The sequence below is a fragment of the Labeo rohita genome, chromosome 17, assembly GCF_022985175.1.
Source record: "Labeo rohita strain BAU-BD-2019 chromosome 17, IGBB_LRoh.1.0, whole genome shotgun sequence".
Lineage (NCBI taxonomy): Eukaryota > Metazoa > Chordata > Actinopteri > Cypriniformes > Cyprinidae > Labeo > Labeo rohita.
In genome coordinates, this window is record NC_066885.1 from 9,008,444 (window position 1) to 9,030,127 (window position 21,684).

The window sequence follows — 21,684 nt, forward strand, 5'->3', positions numbered from 1 at the left end:
CAATTTCAGTGAATCTGATCTAGACGCTTCAAGTTTCATGACAATGTTCCTAACCATGTTTGGCCTATCAACATGAACATAACCCAAGCTATTTGTGCTTTAACCATTTGGGCTGTAGCCTATCACATTTAGTGATTTTTCTTGTTTATTATCAAGTAGAGCTCTACAAATGCAAGCTCTTTATTGCCATAAATGGTTCCACAAAGAACCTTTACCATCCGTGGAAACTTTTCATTCCACAAAAGGTTCTTTATAGTGGAAAAAGATTCTTTAAATGATCAAAATGTTCTTTACACTAAGAAAAAAATGGTTCTTTTAAGAACTGTTCACCCCAAGGTTCTTTTATGGCATCACTGTGAAACCCCCCCCCTTTTGGAACCTTTATTTTTAAGAGTGTAACACAAACAGAAGCTTCACAATCAAGAAAAAAAAGAGTTAAGTTACTTGGGAATGCGCCTACACAGCTAATAATATATCAGTAAAATGTTACACTTGTAAATGCTGTTTTGTCATATCATGAAATATAACACTGCACAGAAAGAATCAGAAAGCCCTAAAGTAAAATACACACTCAAAATTCCCTTCTGGCAAGACTTAAAACACGTAGCAACATGTTGTGAGTTTAGATCTGTACACGCCCAACCTCAAAGGGAAATTTTAACATCTTCCAGCATTCACAAATGTCTGTTGTTAGAGCTAGAGGAAGAAGGTTTAATTACCTGAATATAAAGAAAAGATGACCGCAGAAATTATTACTATTGGAAGAGATGCCAGCTTAATTCTAATATGCTGATTTGGTATTATTTGGTATTAAGAAATGTTTATGATTAACAACGTCAAAAACAGTTGTGCTGCTAAATATTTTTGTGGAAACGATACCATTTATTGTTCAGGATTCTTTAATGATGTGTTTAAAATGTCTTTACTTGTAAAAATGTCTTTACTGTCACTTTTATTCAATTTAGTGCATCCTTGCTGAAATCAAATTCATTTCTTACAAAAAAAAGAAAAGAAAAGAAATAGAGCAGGGGAGGGTGGGGGGTGAAAACTTTTTGAATTCAAAGATCAGGGTAAATTTGTCATCTGGGAAACATGTATTTTTTGTAGCATCTTAAGGACAGTACCAAATGAAAAAATATGATATTTAGGCAAAATAAGAAAAATCTCCATTCTGTTCAAAAGTTTTCACCCCCTGGCTCCTAATGCATTGTTTTTCTTTCTGGAGCATCAGTGAGCATTTGAACCTTCTGTAATAGTTGCATATGAGTCCCTCAGTTGTCCTGTGTGAAAAGATGGATTTCAAAATCATACAGACCATTTGACCTCAACTGTATATTATATTATATTATATTTTCTTTTATTAATTTTTAAATATTTAAATCATTTTAAATCTTTTAAGGATCTTTCTTTCCATATCTTTGTCTTTGGTGGCATGATTTAAAAGGTAATTTTAAAGATTCTTTCTTAAAGGTAAACTGAATTGTTTATAGCACATGTAACCCTTAAGAAACCCATTCAAGCTTGGTTTTTAGTAAGTTATAGCATTGAAATAGCTATTTGATTACTACTATTTCTATATATAGAGTACAGGGCTCTTTGGGACCCCAAACAGTCAGGAAATAATGTCTCAACGGCATATGGGGTTTTAAGGAAGCTCAAATTTCTCATTGCTGTGTCTGGATCAGTGTGTATGTGTGTGTGTGTGTGTGTGTTGAGGGTGGGGTCAAGACAATGACGTTGTTTCACCAGTCAACCGCTCATTCAGCAGAGGAACTCATGGCTCACACTACATTCTCCCACTGCCTCTTTGCCTTCAAGAGCATGGGGCAGGCAAAGAGGCAAGCGTGTTTTACTCCAGAGGCACTGAAATACTTGTATGGATCTAAATTTGGAGCACACCATCCTCACACTAATGAACTGCATTCCTTTACCTTGGTGAACCACTCTAGATTCTGCGCTTGAAAAGAAATACAGACTATTTATGCGGTTTATCTAATGTAGAGTTTGTTTTCAATCATGCCAACCTAAGCTAATTCAAGAAAGCTTAGAAAACTTCCAAGAAGATCTCTTCAACAGGAGTTTCAGTATATCCCCAGCAGACATGGATACTGAAAATAAAAGTTGTAATAATAGTTCGAACGTGGAACAGAACGGCGGCCCGACCATCAGCGCGATGATGTTCGCAGCTGGAGTTCTCGGGAACGTGGTTGCTTTGGTTCTTCTTGAGTTCCGCAGGAGGAAAGAGAAGAACCGGCAGAGACAGTCTCTATTCCATTTACTGGTGACTACACTTGTCATTACGGATCTAATGGGAACCTGCTTGATCAGTCCCCTGGTGCAGACTGCATACTTAACCAACATCACACTGGTTGGGATGAGCGAGACTCGTGCGGTATGTGAATATTTCGGATTTGCCATGACTTTCTTCAGCTTGGCGACGCTCTCCATCGTCCTCGCCATGGCACTGGAGAGGTGCCTCTCCATCGGGTACCCGTACCACTATGGGAGGCATGTCACCAAACGCTGCGGATACATCACCATCCCTTGCATTTATTTAGTCTGCTTTCTGTTTTGCCTAATGCCGTTTGCACGCATTGGGAAATATGTGCAGTACTGTCCTGGGACGTGGTGTTTTATTTCAATGAATCCAAAGGAGACTAAGCACCAGGTTTATGCCAAAGTTTATGCAACTGTCATGCTGCTTATTATTGTAGTTATAGTGGCATGCAACTGCTTTGTTGTTTACCATCTGGTGTTAATGTACCGGAGGCGCAAAATGAACCGAGGATCAGTGCAGACCCGGAGTAAAAGGGACAGGAGGTACTTCTCTTGGGCAGAGGAGGTGGAACATCTCATTCTCCTGGTCTTCATGACAGTCATTTTTGTCATTTGCTCCCTGCCGTTAATGGTAAGATTTACAGTATCTTATTAGGATGAATGAAAGTGATTTGCAGTGAATTCAATAAAATATTTAGAAGTTCAAGATGCATTAATGGAACTTTGCTAAACGTAATTTACATATGTTGCCAAGTTGCATAAAAAAAAAAAAAAAAAAGAAAAAAATACATAGATAAAATATATGACATATAAAAAGTAAATGTAAAAAATAAAGGAAATAAAAATAAATTATTTTTTTACTAAACTACTTAATATTTTACTTAATATTGATATCATCAATTACTAATACCCTAAAGAAAATATATTCATATTAACATATATTAAAATATTAATATTCAATATTGTTTAAACTGCAAACCTTGCTTGTCTAGAGCTATTTCTACTTTATTTTGCTGGTATAAATAATGTATTTAGGTTGACTCGACTAAAACCAGTTAATATATAATTTCTAATCACTTTAATAGTTTTATATATATATATATATATATAAAACTAATTTAAAAAACGTTTTTTTACTAAACTATTTAATATTTCACTACTTAAAATGGATAAAATTAATTACTAATACCCTAAAGAAAAAATATTAATATTCAAATATATTCATATATTAATATTAAATATTGTTTAAACTACAAACCTTGCTGGTCTACACCTATTTCTAGTTTAACGCATTAAAATTTGATTTTTGCTGTGAATTAATGTATTTAAGTTGACATATATTAATATATATATAATTTATAATAACTGCAATAATTATACAATCATGATATATGACATATATAAAACGTAAATGTAAAAACAAATACAAAAAACTGATTTTCACTAAACTACTTAATATTGATAGAATTAATTACTAATACCCTAAAGAAAATATATTAATATTAAAATATATTCATATAGTAATATTAAATATTGTTTAAACTGCAAAGCTTGCTTGTCTAGAGTTATTTCTGCTTTATTCAAACCATTAAAATTTGTTTTGTTGGTATTAATGTATTCATGTATATGTTGACTTGAGTAAAACCATATAGAATTTATAATAACGGCAATAAATTACAAATTTGTCTATTTGTCTCTAGATTTGTAACTTCAATAATTAAACACAGTTTAAATGATTAATTATTATTATTATTAAATTATTATTTAAAATATAACTAAGATAGATAGATAGATATAGATATTCATATTAACACTTGTTAAAATATTTATATTACATGTTGTTTAAACTGCAAACTTTATTTAACCCATAAAAATAAGTTTTGTTGGTATAAATGAATGCATTTAAGTTGACCTGACTAAAACCATCTACAATTTATAATAACTACAATAAAATACACAATCATGACATTTGTCTATTTATAGATTTGTAGCTGAAGAATTTCTTTCACTATATTTGATATGAGGTTTTAAAGAAGAGACATTATTGCTTAACATTCTTGCATTGTTTCCCACTTGAGCCTATTAAAAGAACAAGATGTACAACCAGCTGGTTAGAATTGGACTTGGTTGAATCAAAAGCAAACAACATCATGGATGCTTGCATATTATAGTTCATGTCACTGGGCACTGGCATGTTTTGGTTTCCAAGTAACCACATATTTATTTGCAAGTTCACTGACACAGAGGAATGGCCATAAAATGGGTTTTGACCCGTCTTGGAGAAGCTGAAATTCATGATGTGAAATGTCACAGAAACAACATCATCGGTGCATGAAAGCATTTTGAAAAGGACACAGCTGAGATCTAGTGTTTTCAAGATCTTGATGGCACAATCATTTCATCTCCCTCAGAGCTTCTGTATCAACAATAGCTTCCAGTTTGAGATTTAGATAGCTGGAGTGTATTTTTCTTGGAGTGTATCATTCATTCTTGCGAAAAGCAATTCAGTGGTTGTCACACACAAACACTTCTGGTGCTGATATTGTTTAATATAGCTGAGCTGAAAGCAGACTCAAACACCTCTCACTCACCCTTCAGTGATCTGCAACAATGCTACCCATGTTAATTATTTACAAATGATAATTAACGACAGGTCAAATGACATTAAAGTATTACAGTTGAGTAGCTCCTTATGACTCAGAGCTTACGTTGCTGATTCACTGGTTTGAACTGAGTTTATTAGGGGCAATTGAATTTTAGCATAAATTACAAGTAATGTCATTTCACATCCCAGCAGCCCACTGACTAAATTTGTGGGACGGGGTAGTAGGTAAATGCAATGATGGACGGCTCCAGTCTGGTGAAAGGTTACACAAAATCACATTTCATAATAACTTGCTTAGTATATGATCAACTTGACTAAACCTGACTAAAAAAATGTGTGATTGTGTCAATCTTTTACACAGTGGCTTGCAAGGAGATAATCACACATTAGCTTTAAGATTACAGTTTGATGAAATGCAGTGCATGAGAATTTCGTAATACTTTCATCATACATGATGGTGTGCAAAAATAAATCTCCTGACCAAACAACATGGTTAAGCTAAATAGTAGTCAAAATGAATGAAAATCCATCCAACCAAACAAAGGCATTTGTCATAAAAGACTCTGAGCAGAAGTAAACAAACTTAGGAAAATAATATGAATCATTTCAGCTCTGTTATTTTTATGAGAAAGAACAGTGAAATTATGTAAAATGATCTTATGACTCACTGATGGGAAGTTCAAGATGAAGACATCTAGAGAGTGGATTATATATTCCTGCTTCCCACTATTAATGCTTGCATGTCAGACTGTGCCCTAGTTGCGCTTGTTTATGTTTTTAAGTTGTATTATGCACACCCAAAGTCTCATTCCATTATAGCTGAAATCTACAAGCAAAAGCTTCTTAAGTTGGAATCAGTAGAAGGAATGACTCATAAGTCTTTTGCTTTTTAAAGTCTCATCTGTAATTGTCATAACTCACTCATGAGAAGTAATGCGATTTGTGAACATTATCTTGTGCGTGAGATGAAACTTATCCACGTTGCTGTCATTAATATTGATAAACGAGCTCTGAGTCTTATAGAAGCATGCCAACAACTTTAATGGTTTCTCGCTTAACCGATTAGATATGATTTGTGGGATGTGGAATAGGACATAAATTATTAAAATCATGAATACAAAACTATACTTTGGACCAGACAGTGTATACAGAGGCTCCACAATTCTCACCACAATGCTTTCAATACAGTTAGTGCTAGCAGCTGTTACACCACATGATGATATTACATGCTATAGCATCTATCTATCTATCTATCTATCTGTCAAGCAGAAATCTGTGAAAGCCCGTACTGTGAGATATAAACTCAAAATTCTGAGAAATGAAGTCAGGATTGAGAGATATAAACTTGCAATTTTGACTTTTTTAATAGAATTTCTTAGAATATTCAGAATCTTACAATTCTAAGGTAACCAGTCAGAATTGCGAGAAAAAACTAAATCGTGAGATATAAACTTGCAATTGAACATATCCGTCTTTTCCCCCTCAGAATTAGACTTCATAACTTGCAATTGCAATTGCTCATTACTATGAGGAAAAAAGTCAAAATTGTGAGAAAAAAGTCAGAATTGTGAGATATAAACTCACAATTGTGAGAAAAAAAGTCAGAATTGCAAAATGCAACATTGCATTTGTGAGAAAAAAAGTCAGAATTGTGTGTTTTTATTTCGCAATTCTGATTTTTTTCTCACAATTGCAAGTTTATATCCACTATTCTGACCAAAAAAAGTCAGAATTATGAATTAATATCTCACAATTTTGATTTTATAACTCGTAATCGCACATTTTTAATCACAGTTCTGAGAAAAATGTAAATTCGTATTTTGCAAGAAAAGTCATAACTGTCAGATAAAAACTCAATTGTGAGAAAAAAAAGTCAGAATTGCAAAATGCAAACTTGCATTTGCAAGAAAAGGTCAGAATTGCGAATTTATATCACAATTCTGAAAAAAAGATGTAAACTCACAATTTGTGAAAAGAAAAGTCAGTTGTCAGATAAAAATCTCACAATTATGAGAAAAAAAGCCAGAATTGCGAGTTTTTATCTCACAATTCTGACTTTATTTCTCACGATTGCAAGTTTATATCCGCTATTCTGACCAAAAAAGTCAGAATTATGAGTTTATATCTCATAAGTTTTTATCACAGTTCTGAGAAAAAAAATTAAACTTGCAATTTGCGAGAAGAAAAGTAATAATTGTCAGATAAAACCTCACAATTGTGAGAAAAAAAGTCAGAACCGCAAAATGCAAACTCGCATTTGGAAAAAATTTTATCTTACAATTCTGACTTTATTTCTCACGATTGCAAGTTTATATCCGTTTTTCTGACCAAAAAAGTCAGAATTGCGAGTTTATATCTCATAATTTTTATTTTATAACTCGTAATCACAAGTTTTAACACAATTGTGAGAAAAAAAGATGTAAACTCACAATATGTGGGAAGAAAAGTCTGAATTGTTATATAAAAACTCGCAATTGTGGGAAAAAAGTCAGAACTGCAAAATGCAAACTCGCATTTGCAAGAAAAAAGTCAGAAATGCAAGAGAAACTTTATTTCTTGTGATAGCAAGTTTATATCCACTATTCTGAAAAAAAAAATCAGAATTGTGAGTTTATATCACAATTCTGAGGAAAAAAAGATGCAAACTTGCAATTTGTGAGAAGAAAATTCAATTATCAGACAAAAACTCAGAATTGCAAAATGCAAACTTGCATTTGTGACAAAAAACAGTCATAACTGTCAGATAAAAACTCACAATTGTGAGAAAAAATGTCAGAATTACAAGATGTAAACTCACATTTTTGAGAAATAATGTTTAAAGTTTTTATCTTATTTCTCAAAAATGTGAGTTTACATCTTGCAATTCTGACTTTTTTCTCACAATTGTGAGTTTGTATTACAATGAGAAAAACTCGCAATTTGCATAAAAACTCACATTTACCAGTTGATATATGATTTACTGAAAACAGATGTGTCTTCATGCTTCTCCCGTTTTTTGGGGGGGGTTTTTTGGTAAAAAAGTCAGAATTGCGAGTTTATATCACAATTCTAAGAAAAAAGATGTACACTCGCATTTTTGTGAGAACAACAGTCATAACTGTCAGATAAAAACTCACAATTGTGAGAAAAAATAAAAGTAAACTCACATTTTCAAGAAATAATGTCAGAATTGCAAGTTTTTATCTTATTTCTCAAAAATGTGAGTTTACATTTTGCAATTCTGACTTTTTTCTCATAATTGTGAGTTTATATTACAATGAGAAAAAAGATGTAAACTCGCAATTTGCGTTTAGAAAAGTCAGAATTGTTAGATAAAAAAATCACATTTACCTCTTTTTTTTAATTCAGTGACAGAAACAGGCTTCCACAGAAATCAGATCTGCAGTTGGTATTTTTCTGAAAAATAAATATCCAGTTTTTCCTGCTTGACATTTGATATATGATTTATTAAAAAACAGACATGTGTTTTCACGCTTCTCTTTTTTTTTTTTTTTGGTAAAAAAGTCAGAATTGCGAGTTTATATCACAATTCTAAGGAAAAAGATGTACACTCGCATTTTTGTGAGAACAACAGTCATAACTGTCAGATAAAAAGAGAAAAAAATTCTGAATTACAAGACGTAAACTCACATTTTCAAGAATAAATGTCAGAATTGCAAGTTTTCATCTTATTTCTCAAAAATGTGAGTTTACATCTTGCAATTCTGACTTTTTTCTCATAATTGTGAGTTTATATTACAATGAGAAAAAAAAAGTAAACTTGCAATTTGCATTTAAAGAAGTCAGAATTGTTACATTAAAAACTCACATTTACCTTTTTTTTTTAATTCAGTGGCAGAAACAGGCTTCCACAGAAATCAGATCTGCAGCTGGTATTTTTCTGAAAAATAAATATCCAGTTTTTCCTGCTTGACATTTGATATATGATTTATTGAAAACAGATATGTGTCTTCATGCTTCTCCGTTTATTTATTTATTTATTTATTTATTTATTTATTTATTTTTTGGTAAACATCACAGTGCTGTGCTCAGAATAATCATTAGCTCTGGCAGCATCATCTGTCAAAGTGCCATGTGTGGTTAAGAATAGATGCCGCTTCTGAATTACCTTCTTCTCCTTCTCTCTAGATCCGCGTGTACATCAACTCCATGGGAAAGCCTGGAGTCAACAACAAGACTGATCTCATAGCTCTGCGGTTCCTCTCGGTCAACTCCATCATCGACCCCTGGGTGTTCATCATCCTCAGCCCCTCGGTTCTGCGCTTCCTATGGGGGGCGCTGTGTAAGACCACCTTCAAGCCCTCCAGAAACTCTCTATTCAAAACATCCATTTCCAAGAACCCAGCAGGCCAAATCGAGCTGTACCAACCCAATTCCACCTCTGTGGAGACCACACACCTTAGCAAGTCAACCGTTCAGATGATCTGACATGATGTGAACAGTGTATACGGACTGGACGGATTCATCTAAAAAATCAATATGCTTCGAAAGGCAAGGTTTTGATAGTATTCCCAGTCTATCTATCTATGTATCTATCTATCTAGGAACATCTTAACTGATATGTCCGCCATCAGAAAGGATGATCTGGTTTGTTTGTTGATCTAAAAACGAATTTAGAAACCCCCTGAGGTCATTTTACTGAGTGAGATAAAGCCTTAGAGGTCAAAAGGATAAGTTATGTTCCCTCAACCACTACAATAATTGTTTTGAGACTGAAAGCCCTGTCAACTGCGATCGCCAGAAGAACTTAAAAAAAGTTCAAGGCATGTTCAGTGGGCTTTCAGTCACGGACACAAAGGATATTCTGTGTGCGGACTGCCTGAAGACAGAGAAACCGTCCTGAAGCAACCATTCCACAATCATTGCTCATTCAGGTTCCCGTTTTAGTGGGGGTTGTGCTTTCAAACAGGTCAAAGGTTAAATGACATGTCTCACGCAGTATTTCACTTTGGACACTTTTGCTGTTGAGTGAATCATGTGACTTGGTTTCATGCATTTCAAGTCAGGCAGTTCTTCAAGCTGCCTGCTTGTATTTATATTATCAACATATTTATTATGCTTAATTTATGTTGATACAACATATATGTGTCTTCATACGTATGTAGGCTGACATGATTCAGTGGTAATCAGTCATTTCTTTCATGTGAGAGATTTTGATTGTACATAATTGTACATAGTTAGAAGCATATAAGCATGATGACATGCGTGGTGCCGTTTAGTAGCTACAGACCTATTCTTTGTGTCAAGATACTTGTTTTTCGGTGCCTTTAAAGCTCTTGAATATACTTGTGAAATAATGTGACTCTTGTGTATGCATGTAATTTATGTTTAAGTGTTGTGAAATTGTTAAACATAACATATTCTAATCATAGCCGTCTGTATGCACTGTGAAAAAGAGCTAATCACTAAGAGATCGTAGTCTGAAGCAAGACTGTGTGATTTTCAGTTCATGAATTTGAACTAAGCAAGCAAGCAGAATGAAGGTTGCATTTTGGATGAGAATGTAAGGAAGTAGACTTAAAACGAACACAAAAAAATACCCGTGACTAAATAAGCAATGTTTGTCAAGACAAAAAAGAAAATCATATTCCAACTCATGAACTGAAAGGGAGTCAGTTCTTCAATTCTGAATTTTGCCCAAACCTGCTCATGTGTCTTCTTAAAAAAAAAGAAATAAAGCATGCATACTCTCCCTGAGGCTATAAATAAGTATGCAAACACTTAAATGCTTATCTAGTGCATTGATCCCTTTGTACATATTTAATGTTCTTGCATTACAGTGCTGTGATAAACCACATGACTTGAGAAGGCAAGTTTCCTTGCCATGTGTTTGTATTCGGGTTACTAGTTTGTAAAATGTTGACAGTTTAACAAACATTAACTAACTTGCTTAGTGTGATTTACTTCAAACTGCTGCTCCACCAAGCAACTGACCTAAATTGACGTTAGAAGAAAACAGCTTTTCGCAATCACACGTTTCAGAGTTGTAATTACATGTGATAATACGAGAGGCTAGAAACGTTTGCTATTAAACAATGGTCCGCCTACACGATGGAGTAATCACTGATAGACAGGAATGTCTAACATGTTTGGGGTTGTGAAAGAGGCCATGCCTGTTTGAAATCAAGAACAGCTCTGTTATTTTTTTATTGGTGAACGGATGCTACGAGCATCCGTATGTGTTGCAGCAAAGTTTCCCAACATTTGGTGGCATAACAAGGGTTTTCCCCAAATGTGGGAAACCCCTGGAGGTTTATGAAGGAACTGCAAAGGGTGAATTAAACAGTTACTAAAAGGATTAAAGGAATAGTTCACCAAAAAAAAGAAAATGTGCTGAAAATGTAATCATCCTCAGGCGATTCAAGGTGTAGATGAGTTTGTTTCTTTATCAGAACAGATTTGGAAATTTAGCATTACATCACTTGCTCACTAACACTGTAAAAAAAAATCAACTTAAAAAAAAGCTGTTTCAACTTAAAAAAAAGTAAGTATTCTTGCTGCCTTAAAATTTTAAGTTTACTCAACTTAAATAGTTGAGTAGTTTTTATGTAGTACAACTTAACATGTTGACTAAATGTAAAATTTTAAGGCAGCTCTGTAGTGAATGGGTGCCGTCAGAATGAGAGTCTAAACAACTGATAAAAACCTCACAGTGATCCACATGTAATCCAGACGACTCCAGTCCATCAATATAATATCTTGTGAAATGAAAGCTGTGTGTTTGTAAGAAACAAATCCATCATTTAGGCATTTTAACTTTTGAGCAAAATACCACTTCATAATCCATAATAACACTTCTTCTAGTGACGAAGTCCATCTCTTGTTGTCCTCTCATAAAAACTGCTTTATCTTGTAAACAGTGCTTTATCTGTGCATATTTCTCTCCTAATTCAGATGAGAAATTTTAGCAACATTTTAGCAATATTTTGGATATAGGACTTGATGGTTTAAAGTTAAAAACATCTTAATGATGGATTTGTTTCTCACAATTACACAGCTTTAAGCTTTACAAGATGTTAAGTGATGGCTTGGGGTCGTATGGATTATTTGTGGATTATCGTGTTTTTAACTGCTGTTTGGACTCTCATTCTGACGACACCCATTCACTGCAGATGATTCATTTGTGAGCAAGTGATGTAATGCTAAATTTCTCCAAATCTATTCCAATGAAGAAACAAATTCATCTAAATCTTGGCCTGAGAGCGAGTACATTTTCAAGTTTCATCTTTTTTGGTAAACTATTGCTTTAAATATTTTATTTGCTTGCGTGCATGACATGTAACCATTAATCAACATCAGAGAACCAAGAACATGCTAATGTGTTCTTAAATTATTGAAATATTAAATTAAAATCTCAGGGGGACTTCAAGTAAATATTTTAGGTCAAAGGTCTTCAGCTGAGAAAAAAGACTGGGAATGTCCCGGGAATATCTCTACTAAAACAAATCATAAAGTTTTGCATATGCACTCTGTGCCACAGCGTTACCATTAAAATCAATGAATTCAAAGCATTTTTGGAGTAGCGGGAATTTACTATTAAATCAATAGCATCCAAATCTATAGTAAAAAAAATATGCAAAATACTTCTGTGGGCTGTAAAAGTGCATCATTAGATGCACCAAATTACCCAAGCCTAATTTACATATAAATGATGCAGTGCTGGTACCAGTGCATATAGAGCCTGGTTAACCTGTGGGTTTGTCCAGATTAGTGAATTCACTCTTAGCACGTAGGCGTCCTCAGTTCTGATCAGTCTAGCACATGGCGTCTGTGACTCAAGGGGAAGCACAATGGATGTACACACATCTGATAAGAACAGAACAGAACTCCTTATAAGTCTATTAACCGTTCAGCAGATAAGAGGTTCAATCTCACATCGCTCAAAAAAACAACCCTGTTTATTTTATCAGAAAGATTGCTGTCATTACTAAAAGTTGAAATCTCACTTAGCTTAAGTGTGGTTGTGGGAACTCAGGGTTTTTTAAGAGGTAAATATCACAATATGTGAATATTTAGATAACAGCGCAGGGTCCTTGCGATGCTCGTGACACGGTGCACCCTCTGGGAGTGTGGGAAGCAGGACACAGATCTTGATCTGTCTTGAGTCCATCTCAAGCAAACCACAGTTGTCATGGTAACATATCTATACCAAACCACACCATACAGTTCTGCTCAGGTGCTTACAGCTGTCTTGAAAGCTAGAATTTCCAGTGGTTCCTGCAGAATACTCATAAAGGACACATTTACTGTCATAGATGAGATGCAATCAGTTTTCGAAGCCTTCAAACTGTCACTATCAGTGCAAACCCACTTTTTCTCTGAATACGGTGGCAATGAGGTGTCACAGTGATTTGCTGTAAAGTACCTTTAAGTGTTTCCCATGATGCCTGATTCTTTGTCTCTCGCCTGTGTGGTGTTTCACAGGCGTGTGTAGAATGTCTATTGATTCAGCCCATTGATTCAGAATGATATACGTGTATTCATTCTCATTAAAATAGCTACATGAGCCGTTTCGGCTTCTATACTTGTTCATTACCTGCTTGTCTAGTCGACAATTTTGTGTGAGACTTGTCAGTGATGTATTGTTATTCATCCATTTCCATATGGAACTGTAATAAACTGGTACGACTGAAACGAATATGCTTTGACTTAATTGCATGAATGTCATAAATGTCACAAATCTGATATATCTCATTAAAGAATTAAGAAAATACAAATAAATGTCATCCCATGTCATCTGAAAAGAACGTTTTTTGAGAAAACACATCCAGGAATTTTCTCCATATAGCGGACTTCAGTGGTTGAAGGTCCAAATTGCAGCTTCAAAGGGCTCTACACAATCCCAGCCAATGAATAAGTGTATTATCTAGCAAAACGATCAGTCATTTTCTAAAAAAATATATTCTTTTTAACCACAAATGCTCGTCTTGCACTAGCTCAACTACATAGTCACGTTGGAAAGGTCACATGTGATATAGGCGAAAGAACCAACCCAGTGTTTACAAAGTAAACGTGCAAAGAAAGTCAAACGCATTTTACAAAAAAAGGTAAAACAATCATGTAGGACAATTTCGAAGCTGGAGGAGAAAATGAGATGGAGTTTTTCGCCCTACCCTACTTTTCTGAACCAGTACACAGACGAAGAACTTACATAATGTGTGAAGTCACAGACGAGCATTTGTGGTTAAAAAATACATTTGTATTATTTTAGAAAATGACCAATCGTTTCACTAGACAAGACTATTACTCCTTTTGAGAGCCCTTTTGAAGCTGCATTGAAACTGCAATTTGGACCTTCAACCCGTTGGCCACCATTGAAGTCCACTATATGGGGAAAAATCCTGGAATGTTTGCCTCAAAAACCTTAATTTCTATTCGACTGAAGAAAGACACAAACATCTTGGATGACATGGGGTGAGGAAATTATCAGGAAAATTTTATTCAGCGAACTAATCCTTTATTTATGCAAAACACAATTTCCTTTTTTTTCTTTTGATTTTGGGGTGAAATGTGAGCGGGAAATGTTGCCATGAGATTTACCCAATTACACCAGTGCTAATGAAAGCTATCCACTATAATTAGCGTCAACGATGTTAATGAAGATTGGAGACTCACGAAGGACTGCCGCAGTGGCCTGTTTAATCTCATGGAAGTTTTCATTGTAATCACATAAAGCAGAACTAACTGTGTTTACATGCTTCTATTTGTTTTCTGACGCAAATGGAGGATGCTGACTGCAATGATCTGTGAGGTTATCTACGATCCCCAGCCAGAGCACCAGCAGATGACTAGCAGGAAACTACAGGAAACAGCTGCACGTCCCTTGGGAGATAGCTGATGCCACACATCAGTAAATACCCATCATCGTGTATTACAAGCACACACTGACATAAGACTCTGTAATGGACATTGCTCATACATTTACCTCCCACTTCATCTCACTTTTCTCTTCTCAATCTCCCCAAACACCCATTCTTATATTTATATTGCACACGCCGTGCAATCATATCTGGTGCTCTGTGAAGTTTAATGTGAAGGGAAATTAAGCTTTTTGCTGAGCTCAACAGTATTGCTCCCTGATGACCTTAGACCTTAAAGGGATAGATCACTCAAAAATGAAAATTCTGCCAAATTCTGCCATATTTAGAACATGTTAATATTATAAAATATTATTAAAAATTCATTTATATTTTTATACATTTTATACATACAGTTGAGGTCAAACGTTTACATGCACCTTGCAGAATCTGCAAAATGTTAATTATTTTACCAAATTTAAGAGGGATCATACAAGTTTGCATACACTTAATCCTTAATACTGTGTTGTTAACTGAATGATCCACAGCAGTGTTTTTTTTTTTTTTTTTTTTTTTAGTGATAGTTGTTCATGAGTCCCTTGTTTGTCCTTAACAGTTAAACTGCCCACCGGTCCTTCAGGACCCACATATTCTTTTGTTTTCCAGCATTTTTGTCCATTTGAACCCTTTCTAACAATAACTGCATGATTTTGTGATTTGTCTTGTCACATTGAGGAAACATGATGCGTTAAGATTTTAGGAATTTAAGGAATTTGAAGATCACTATAAATTTAACATATTTTATCTCCTGGGAAACATGTAAGTCCCATCTGTAACTTCTGATGGGCAGTACTAAATTAAAAAAATATGATATTTAGGCAAAATAAGAAAAATGAACACATCTTCATTTTGTTCAAAAGTTTTCACCCCCTGGTCTTAAAGGAGAAGTCCACTTTCAGAACAACAATTTACAAATAATTTACTCACCCCCTTGTCATATCCAAGATGTTCATGTCTTTCTGTCTTCAGTAGTAAAGAAATTATGGTTTCTGAGGAAAGCATTTCAGGATTTTTCTCCATATAATGGACTTCATTGGGGCCCCGATTTTGAACTTCCAAAATGCAGTTTAAATGCAGCTTCAAAGGGCTCTAAACAATCCCAGCTGAGGAAGAAGGGTCTTATCTAGCGAAACGATCTGTAATTTTTTTCAAAAAATAAAAATTTGTATACTTTTTAAGCACAAAAGCTTGTGTAGCACTTGCTCTGGAATGAGCATTTGAACCTTCTGTAATAATTCAGTGTGAAAAGATGGATCTCAAAATCATACAGTCATTGCTAGAAAGTGTTCAAAAATACTGAAAAACCAAAGAATTTGTGGGACCTGAAGGATTTTTCTGAAAAACAGCAGGCAGTTTAACTGTTCAGGACAAACAAGGGACTCATGAACAACTATAACTAAACAAAAACAAAAAAACACAGCTGTGGATCATTTAGGTAACAACACAGTGTTAAGAATCAAGGGGATGTAAACTTTTGAATGGGGTCATTTTTATAAATTCATCTATTATTTTCTCTTGTGGACTTGTAAATCTCTTTTATATGTTATATGTCACATTCAGGTCAGTACTAAATATAAAAAAGATGCATTTTGTATGATCCCAATTATTTTGGTCAAACAATTAACATTTTGCAGATTCTGCAAGGTATATGTAAACTTTTGACCTGAACTGTATTACACTGGCTTTTTGAAATACACTAGCATATAAACAGTCTTGAAGCCATAAAACCACAATTTTGATGTTATATGATCTCAATAAATGAGCAACAAATCAATTTTTTTTCTAGAAAGCATATTTTAAAATAGGATTTTGTTGATGAATTTCAGCTGTACTGACCAAACATTTAATAATATACTGGTCTGGAATGCATAAACAATGTTTTTACTTAATGTGATCACTTTGTCCTAATGGGAAAACCCCAAAAACACTCTGCAGAATTAATCACAAAGTCAACCACAAAGGGATGTTCATCTTTAAATTCATGTCAGACCCACATTGTCCTGTGCCAGAGAAAGAGTCACCAAATGGCGTTGTGTTTCCCATTACGAAGAAAACTCCCAGAACAGCCAATTATTAACCAGCTCATTCAATTGGATGATTTTTATTTGCCCTTCTGCTTTTGATTAGTACAACTGAGACTGGGCTAATTAGGCATAACATTCATGTCCTGTCTGCAGTGAAAGTCAGGGGTTGGGTATACGGTAAAACGCATAACCTCATCTCACTGGTCATGTTAGCTTCTGAAGGGCTCTGGCCAAGCATGCAACTGATGGCGTGGACTTCCCAGCCCAAAAATAATTCAGATAGCTACTTAGTAATTCTGGAATGAGCTTAATATGACAAGCATAAACCTCAGGAGAGAACAGCTCAACCTCGATGTTCATGAGAACTCTGGTGAGACACGATTGGCGGAAGACCATGAACTCTGTGACTGAATAATGCTTGAAGATGATCTTACTCAGAATTATGTTCTCATAGTTTTCTGGCTGACACAAGAAGGGTTTTTATCAGCAGTTGCACCTTGAATAACATGCAGCCAGCATCTGCTTGTGCAATCATTTGCACCAGAGGATTGGATAACTAAAGGTAATGAAAACAACTTAACAGCACTGTTGTTAATTCAAGATGGAAACACTTTAAGTCTGCTTAGACAAATTAACTTGATTTGTTTTTACAATCAGAAGCAATAGGAGTAGAGCTGAAAAAACCTCCTCTCCATGTGCGGTCCATTTCAACACAGCTAGAAGATCACTGTGTCACTATTTGTCATTGGCCTTGGAAGCATTTTCTTCTTTTTTTCATTTAAAACAAATCTAAACCAGTTCAACATTAAAAGGAATATTGTGGAATTTTGTGCATTCTTATAATGGAATATATAACGTTAGTTTTACATTCTATCTTATTTAACTATAATCACTCTCATATGCCTGAGAAACAGGATCTTTTTGCTCACATAATGCTTGTTATTTCACAGATGCAAGAAAATTATCCAACTAAGGGTCAATTTCCTCTGGGCACGTCATCAAGTTGTCTGTATATTGCTTCTCCATAGAGATCTAAACATTGACGGCACTCATTACTCATGTCTTGTGACTGTATATGATGTTAAACAATACGTCAAGACTCATGCTACGCACAACATATGGATGATGACCCTTACCCTTGTCCCTACGGGTGTAGTGTGTCTGGTAATAATACGCAACCCATTGCTATTTTTAACAGTCTCTGACCTTTCTACGATAAAATGGAACTTGACTAAGAGCTAAAACCATGAAAGACCTGCTAGCACACTGGCCTTTGTACACTACTGGCTTTAAGTCTGAAGCGTCTACCATTCACTGAATGAAAAGTAACCTCCTGGATGAACGGGGAATGTTTTTACACATACTGAAACCAAAAGCATCCAGTTTTGATAGCTGTCACCAAAAGTTCAACATTTGAATGAGAATTATTACTATTAGTAGCTAACAGAAGGACTTTTCATGATGTGCTTAACATTTCACATTTAATTTAGAAACAGGGTTAGCACTGCTTTTTTTACATAGGGTTATGAAACCCTTCAGGGTTAGCACTGCATCGCGGTGTGAAATTTCTAAAGTGTGAAACGATGCGGCGTAAGAATATTTTGGCTGTGCTTAGCAGTAAAAAACAAATCGCGTACGCACCTCGTGTTCACGAGCGTTGAATAAACAGTTGGAAAATTTTGAAGGTGAGGGAAAAGACATGAATTGCGGTACAGAAGAGACCGTTTCGTTCTTACCTTTATAGACCAAGCAGTCAGGAAAAACTCGATAGTGCTTTCAGCAGTATACAACGTGCGTAACGCTAGAACGGTTATGTAAGGTAAACAAGTTGCCACCCCAAATATGCTGGCACAGGGGTTTAGGAAAAAAACTGTGTGAAACGTTAGAATATTTAGCCTGGATTAATTGTTACCCTGGGTAAATTATGAGCATAGTTAAAGCTTGAAGAAAGATAAACATAGGATTTCGTTTACCTGGGGTTTAGAATGACCCAGGGTTAATTAGATGAAGTGTGGAATGCCCTTCAAAGTATCTACAGTATCAACACTTATAGTTGAGGTCAGAATGACCCTGTTTAAAAGTTTACATACACTGGATTCTTAATACTGTGTTGTTACCTGAATGATCCACAGCTGTGTTTATTGTTTAGTGATCGTTGAGTCCCTTGTTTGTCCTGAACAGTTAAACTGCCTGCTGTTCTTCAGAAAAATCCTTCAGATCCCATAAATTCTTTGGTTTTTCAGCATTTTTGTGTATTTGAACCCTTTCCAACAATGACTGTATGATTTTGAGATCCATCTTTTCACATTGAGGACAACTGAGGGACTCATATGCAACTATTACAGAAGGTTCAAACGCTCACTGATGCTCCAGAAGGAACAAATGACGCATTAAGAGCCGGGGGCTGTAAACTTTTGAACAAAATGAAGATGTGTACATATTTCTTATTTTGCCTAAATATCATTTTTTATTTAGTACTGCCCTTCAGAAGCTACAGGAGATAATTAAATGTTACCCAGAAGACAAAAAAGTTACATTTACCCTGATATTCAAATTCAGAACGTTTTCTGCCCTTGCTCTTAATGCATTGTTTTTCCTTCTGGAGCATCAGTGAGCGTTCGAACCTTCTGTAATTAGTGTTGGAAAGGGTTCAAATACACAAAAAAACTGAAAACCCCAAAAATTTGTGGGACCTGAAGGATTTTTCTGAAGAACAGCAGGCAGTTTAACTCTTCAGGACAAACAAGGGACCAAAAACTAACAACACTAAAAGAAAAAAAAACAGCCGTGGATCGTTCAGGTAACAACACAGTATTAATAATCAAGCATATGTAAACTTTTTAACTGGGCCGTTTTTATAAATTCAACTTTTTCTTTTGTGAACTATATGTAAACATCTTTTATGTGAGGTATCTTATTCAGGTCAGTACTAAATAAAAAACAACATGCATTTTATATGATCCCTCTTATTTTGGTAAAACAATTAACAATTTGCAGATTCTGCAAGGTGTAGGCCCAATGTAAACTTTTGACCTCAACTTCAGCAATGCACTAAAAAACACTCTGAACATCTTAGCAATGAGATTCATCTTTTTTTCTCAGTAACCGATGAGCCTGCCATGATCGATTCGGATGCTCTCGTGTTCCTGTCTCCAAATCCATGTTAAAAAAGAACGACTGCATTAATTAAACTGAACCTATTTAAATATAACTAAATGTAAAAATGTGCACAGGGTTAAGCTTAATTTGAATAGAAAGACCGGATATGTAAAGCATCTTTCCGTTATAAGGCGGACAAGACTTCTGCATTCGGAAAAAGGTGGATACTGGATAGCAACACTAAAATGCAAACCAATATTCTGCTTTTCTTTTTCTGATTATTTAAGGGCACTTTTTCTTTTTGGAATTTTCAGTCTGAACACACCACTTGCACTATTTACACTACAAAACGGGACAGATGCATAATGCATAAGTGCATAATTGTGCGAATTTAGATGTACCTAGTGATTGACATTTACTGTTAGCCTGTGCTTTGAGTTGAAGCTAATAGTACATGTCACTGTTTTCTAATCTGGTTAGCTTTGAAAGTTACAACACAGTTCCCATGTGAAAAAGGCTCACATTTGACTTAGACATCAGGAGTAGTCTCTTGGGTCTTGTAAATAGGCTACCTCCCTTACAATCTTCATCAGTCTCCAGGGATGTCGACAGCCGAGCAGAAACAGTTTCGGGCACATGGAAGAAGTGTTGCAGGGTGCATGCTTTTGTTTTGTTTTGTTCTTTGAAACCGCTTTCTTTCTTTTCCCATGGGGTCTTTGAAGCGGATGTCACTCCTTACACAGTACTCCGAAAACGGGCCAGACGATGTTTATTTCGGAAGAAGGACCTACCACCTGAAGCCTGCATCTGCCAGATAGGCATAAAGGTTAGACATCACTCCATTAACACATACATTTGCTGATAGGATTTGTTGGTAGATTCAGAACAAAGTTTTTATCTTTTAGCTCAAGAAACAATAAATAGAAAAACAATGATGGCAAAGATGAACAGAACATCCTAACTTTCCATGACCCAAGAAATTAAATAATAACCAGTTACTAAGAAATAGATCTTGTTGCAGCTTGTGCTGCACAGAAAACACACTCAGCCAAGCATAAAACATGTAAGTGGCAGATGAGATTCAACTGTCCATACTTGCAAAGATCAAGAGATTAATGTCTATCATCATCTGCGGTGCAGCATATCGGGCCGTTATTTCACCTGTGATGGATGTGGGCTAACGTTCAGCACAAGATACAATCTAAAGCGTCAAGCATTGGGCCAAGTTCATTTATCCATCGTCTGATTTATAGGATTTCATCTGCTAGATGGAAACGTTTGCTCAAGGACATACATGCAGTTTTATATTTGAGTTGTGGGGATGTTTATTCCAGGCTGAATTATTAAAATATCAGTATTTCTCTCTGATAAATTCATCCAGTGGCTGCAGATGCACACTTAGCACAATTTGTATGTTTTTAAAAATATTTGAACATTTTTTTAGAAGTAGAAAAATATGAATCACACACACTGCTCAAGTTTGTTTGTCCTTGTTTATATTGTATTTTCAATTTTCAGCCAATGCACCATTAATTCAGGTGAGACACTACAGTTGTGGTCAAAAGTAAGACACTCATTTATTGAGATCATATGACATCAAAATTGTGGTTTTATGGCTTCAAGACCATTTATATGCTAGTGTACTTCAAAAAGCCAGTGTAATACAGTTTAGGTCAAAAGTTTACATACACCCTGCAGAATCTGCAAAATGTTAATTATTTTACCAAAATAAGAGGGATTATACAAAATGCATGTTACTTTTTATTTAGTACTGACCTGAATAAGATATTTAACATAAAAGACGTTTTTTGTATGTAAACTT

The 21,684-nt window shown here is 35.0% G+C and overlaps 1 protein-coding gene across 1 annotated transcript; it reads left to right on the forward strand.

The window, feature by feature from the left end:
- The first annotated feature begins 1,763 nt into the window (after positions 1-1,763).
- On the forward strand, positions 1,764-13,513 carry ptger2a (prostaglandin E receptor 2a (subtype EP2)). The gene is made up of 2 exons (XM_051132581.1): positions 1,764-2,908; positions 9,011-13,513. Exons 1-2 carry the CDS (start codon positions 2,102-2,104, stop codon positions 9,308-9,310), a joined length of 1,107 nt encoding a protein of 368 aa, XP_050988538.1. The 5' UTR covers positions 1,764-2,101; the 3' UTR covers positions 9,311-13,513.
- The last annotated feature ends 8,171 nt before the right edge of the window (positions 13,514-21,684 follow it).

Excerpts from the sequence above, each read along its gene's own strand:
- ptger2a (XM_051132581.1), top strand. The coding sequence starts at position 2,102 with ATGGATACTGAAAATAAAAGTTGTAATAATAGTTCGAACGTGGAACAG. Across the intron at positions 2,909-9,010 it reads TTTGCTCCCTGCCGTTAATG|ATCCGCGTGTACATCAACTC; the intron begins GTAAGATTTACA and ends CCTTCTCTCTAG.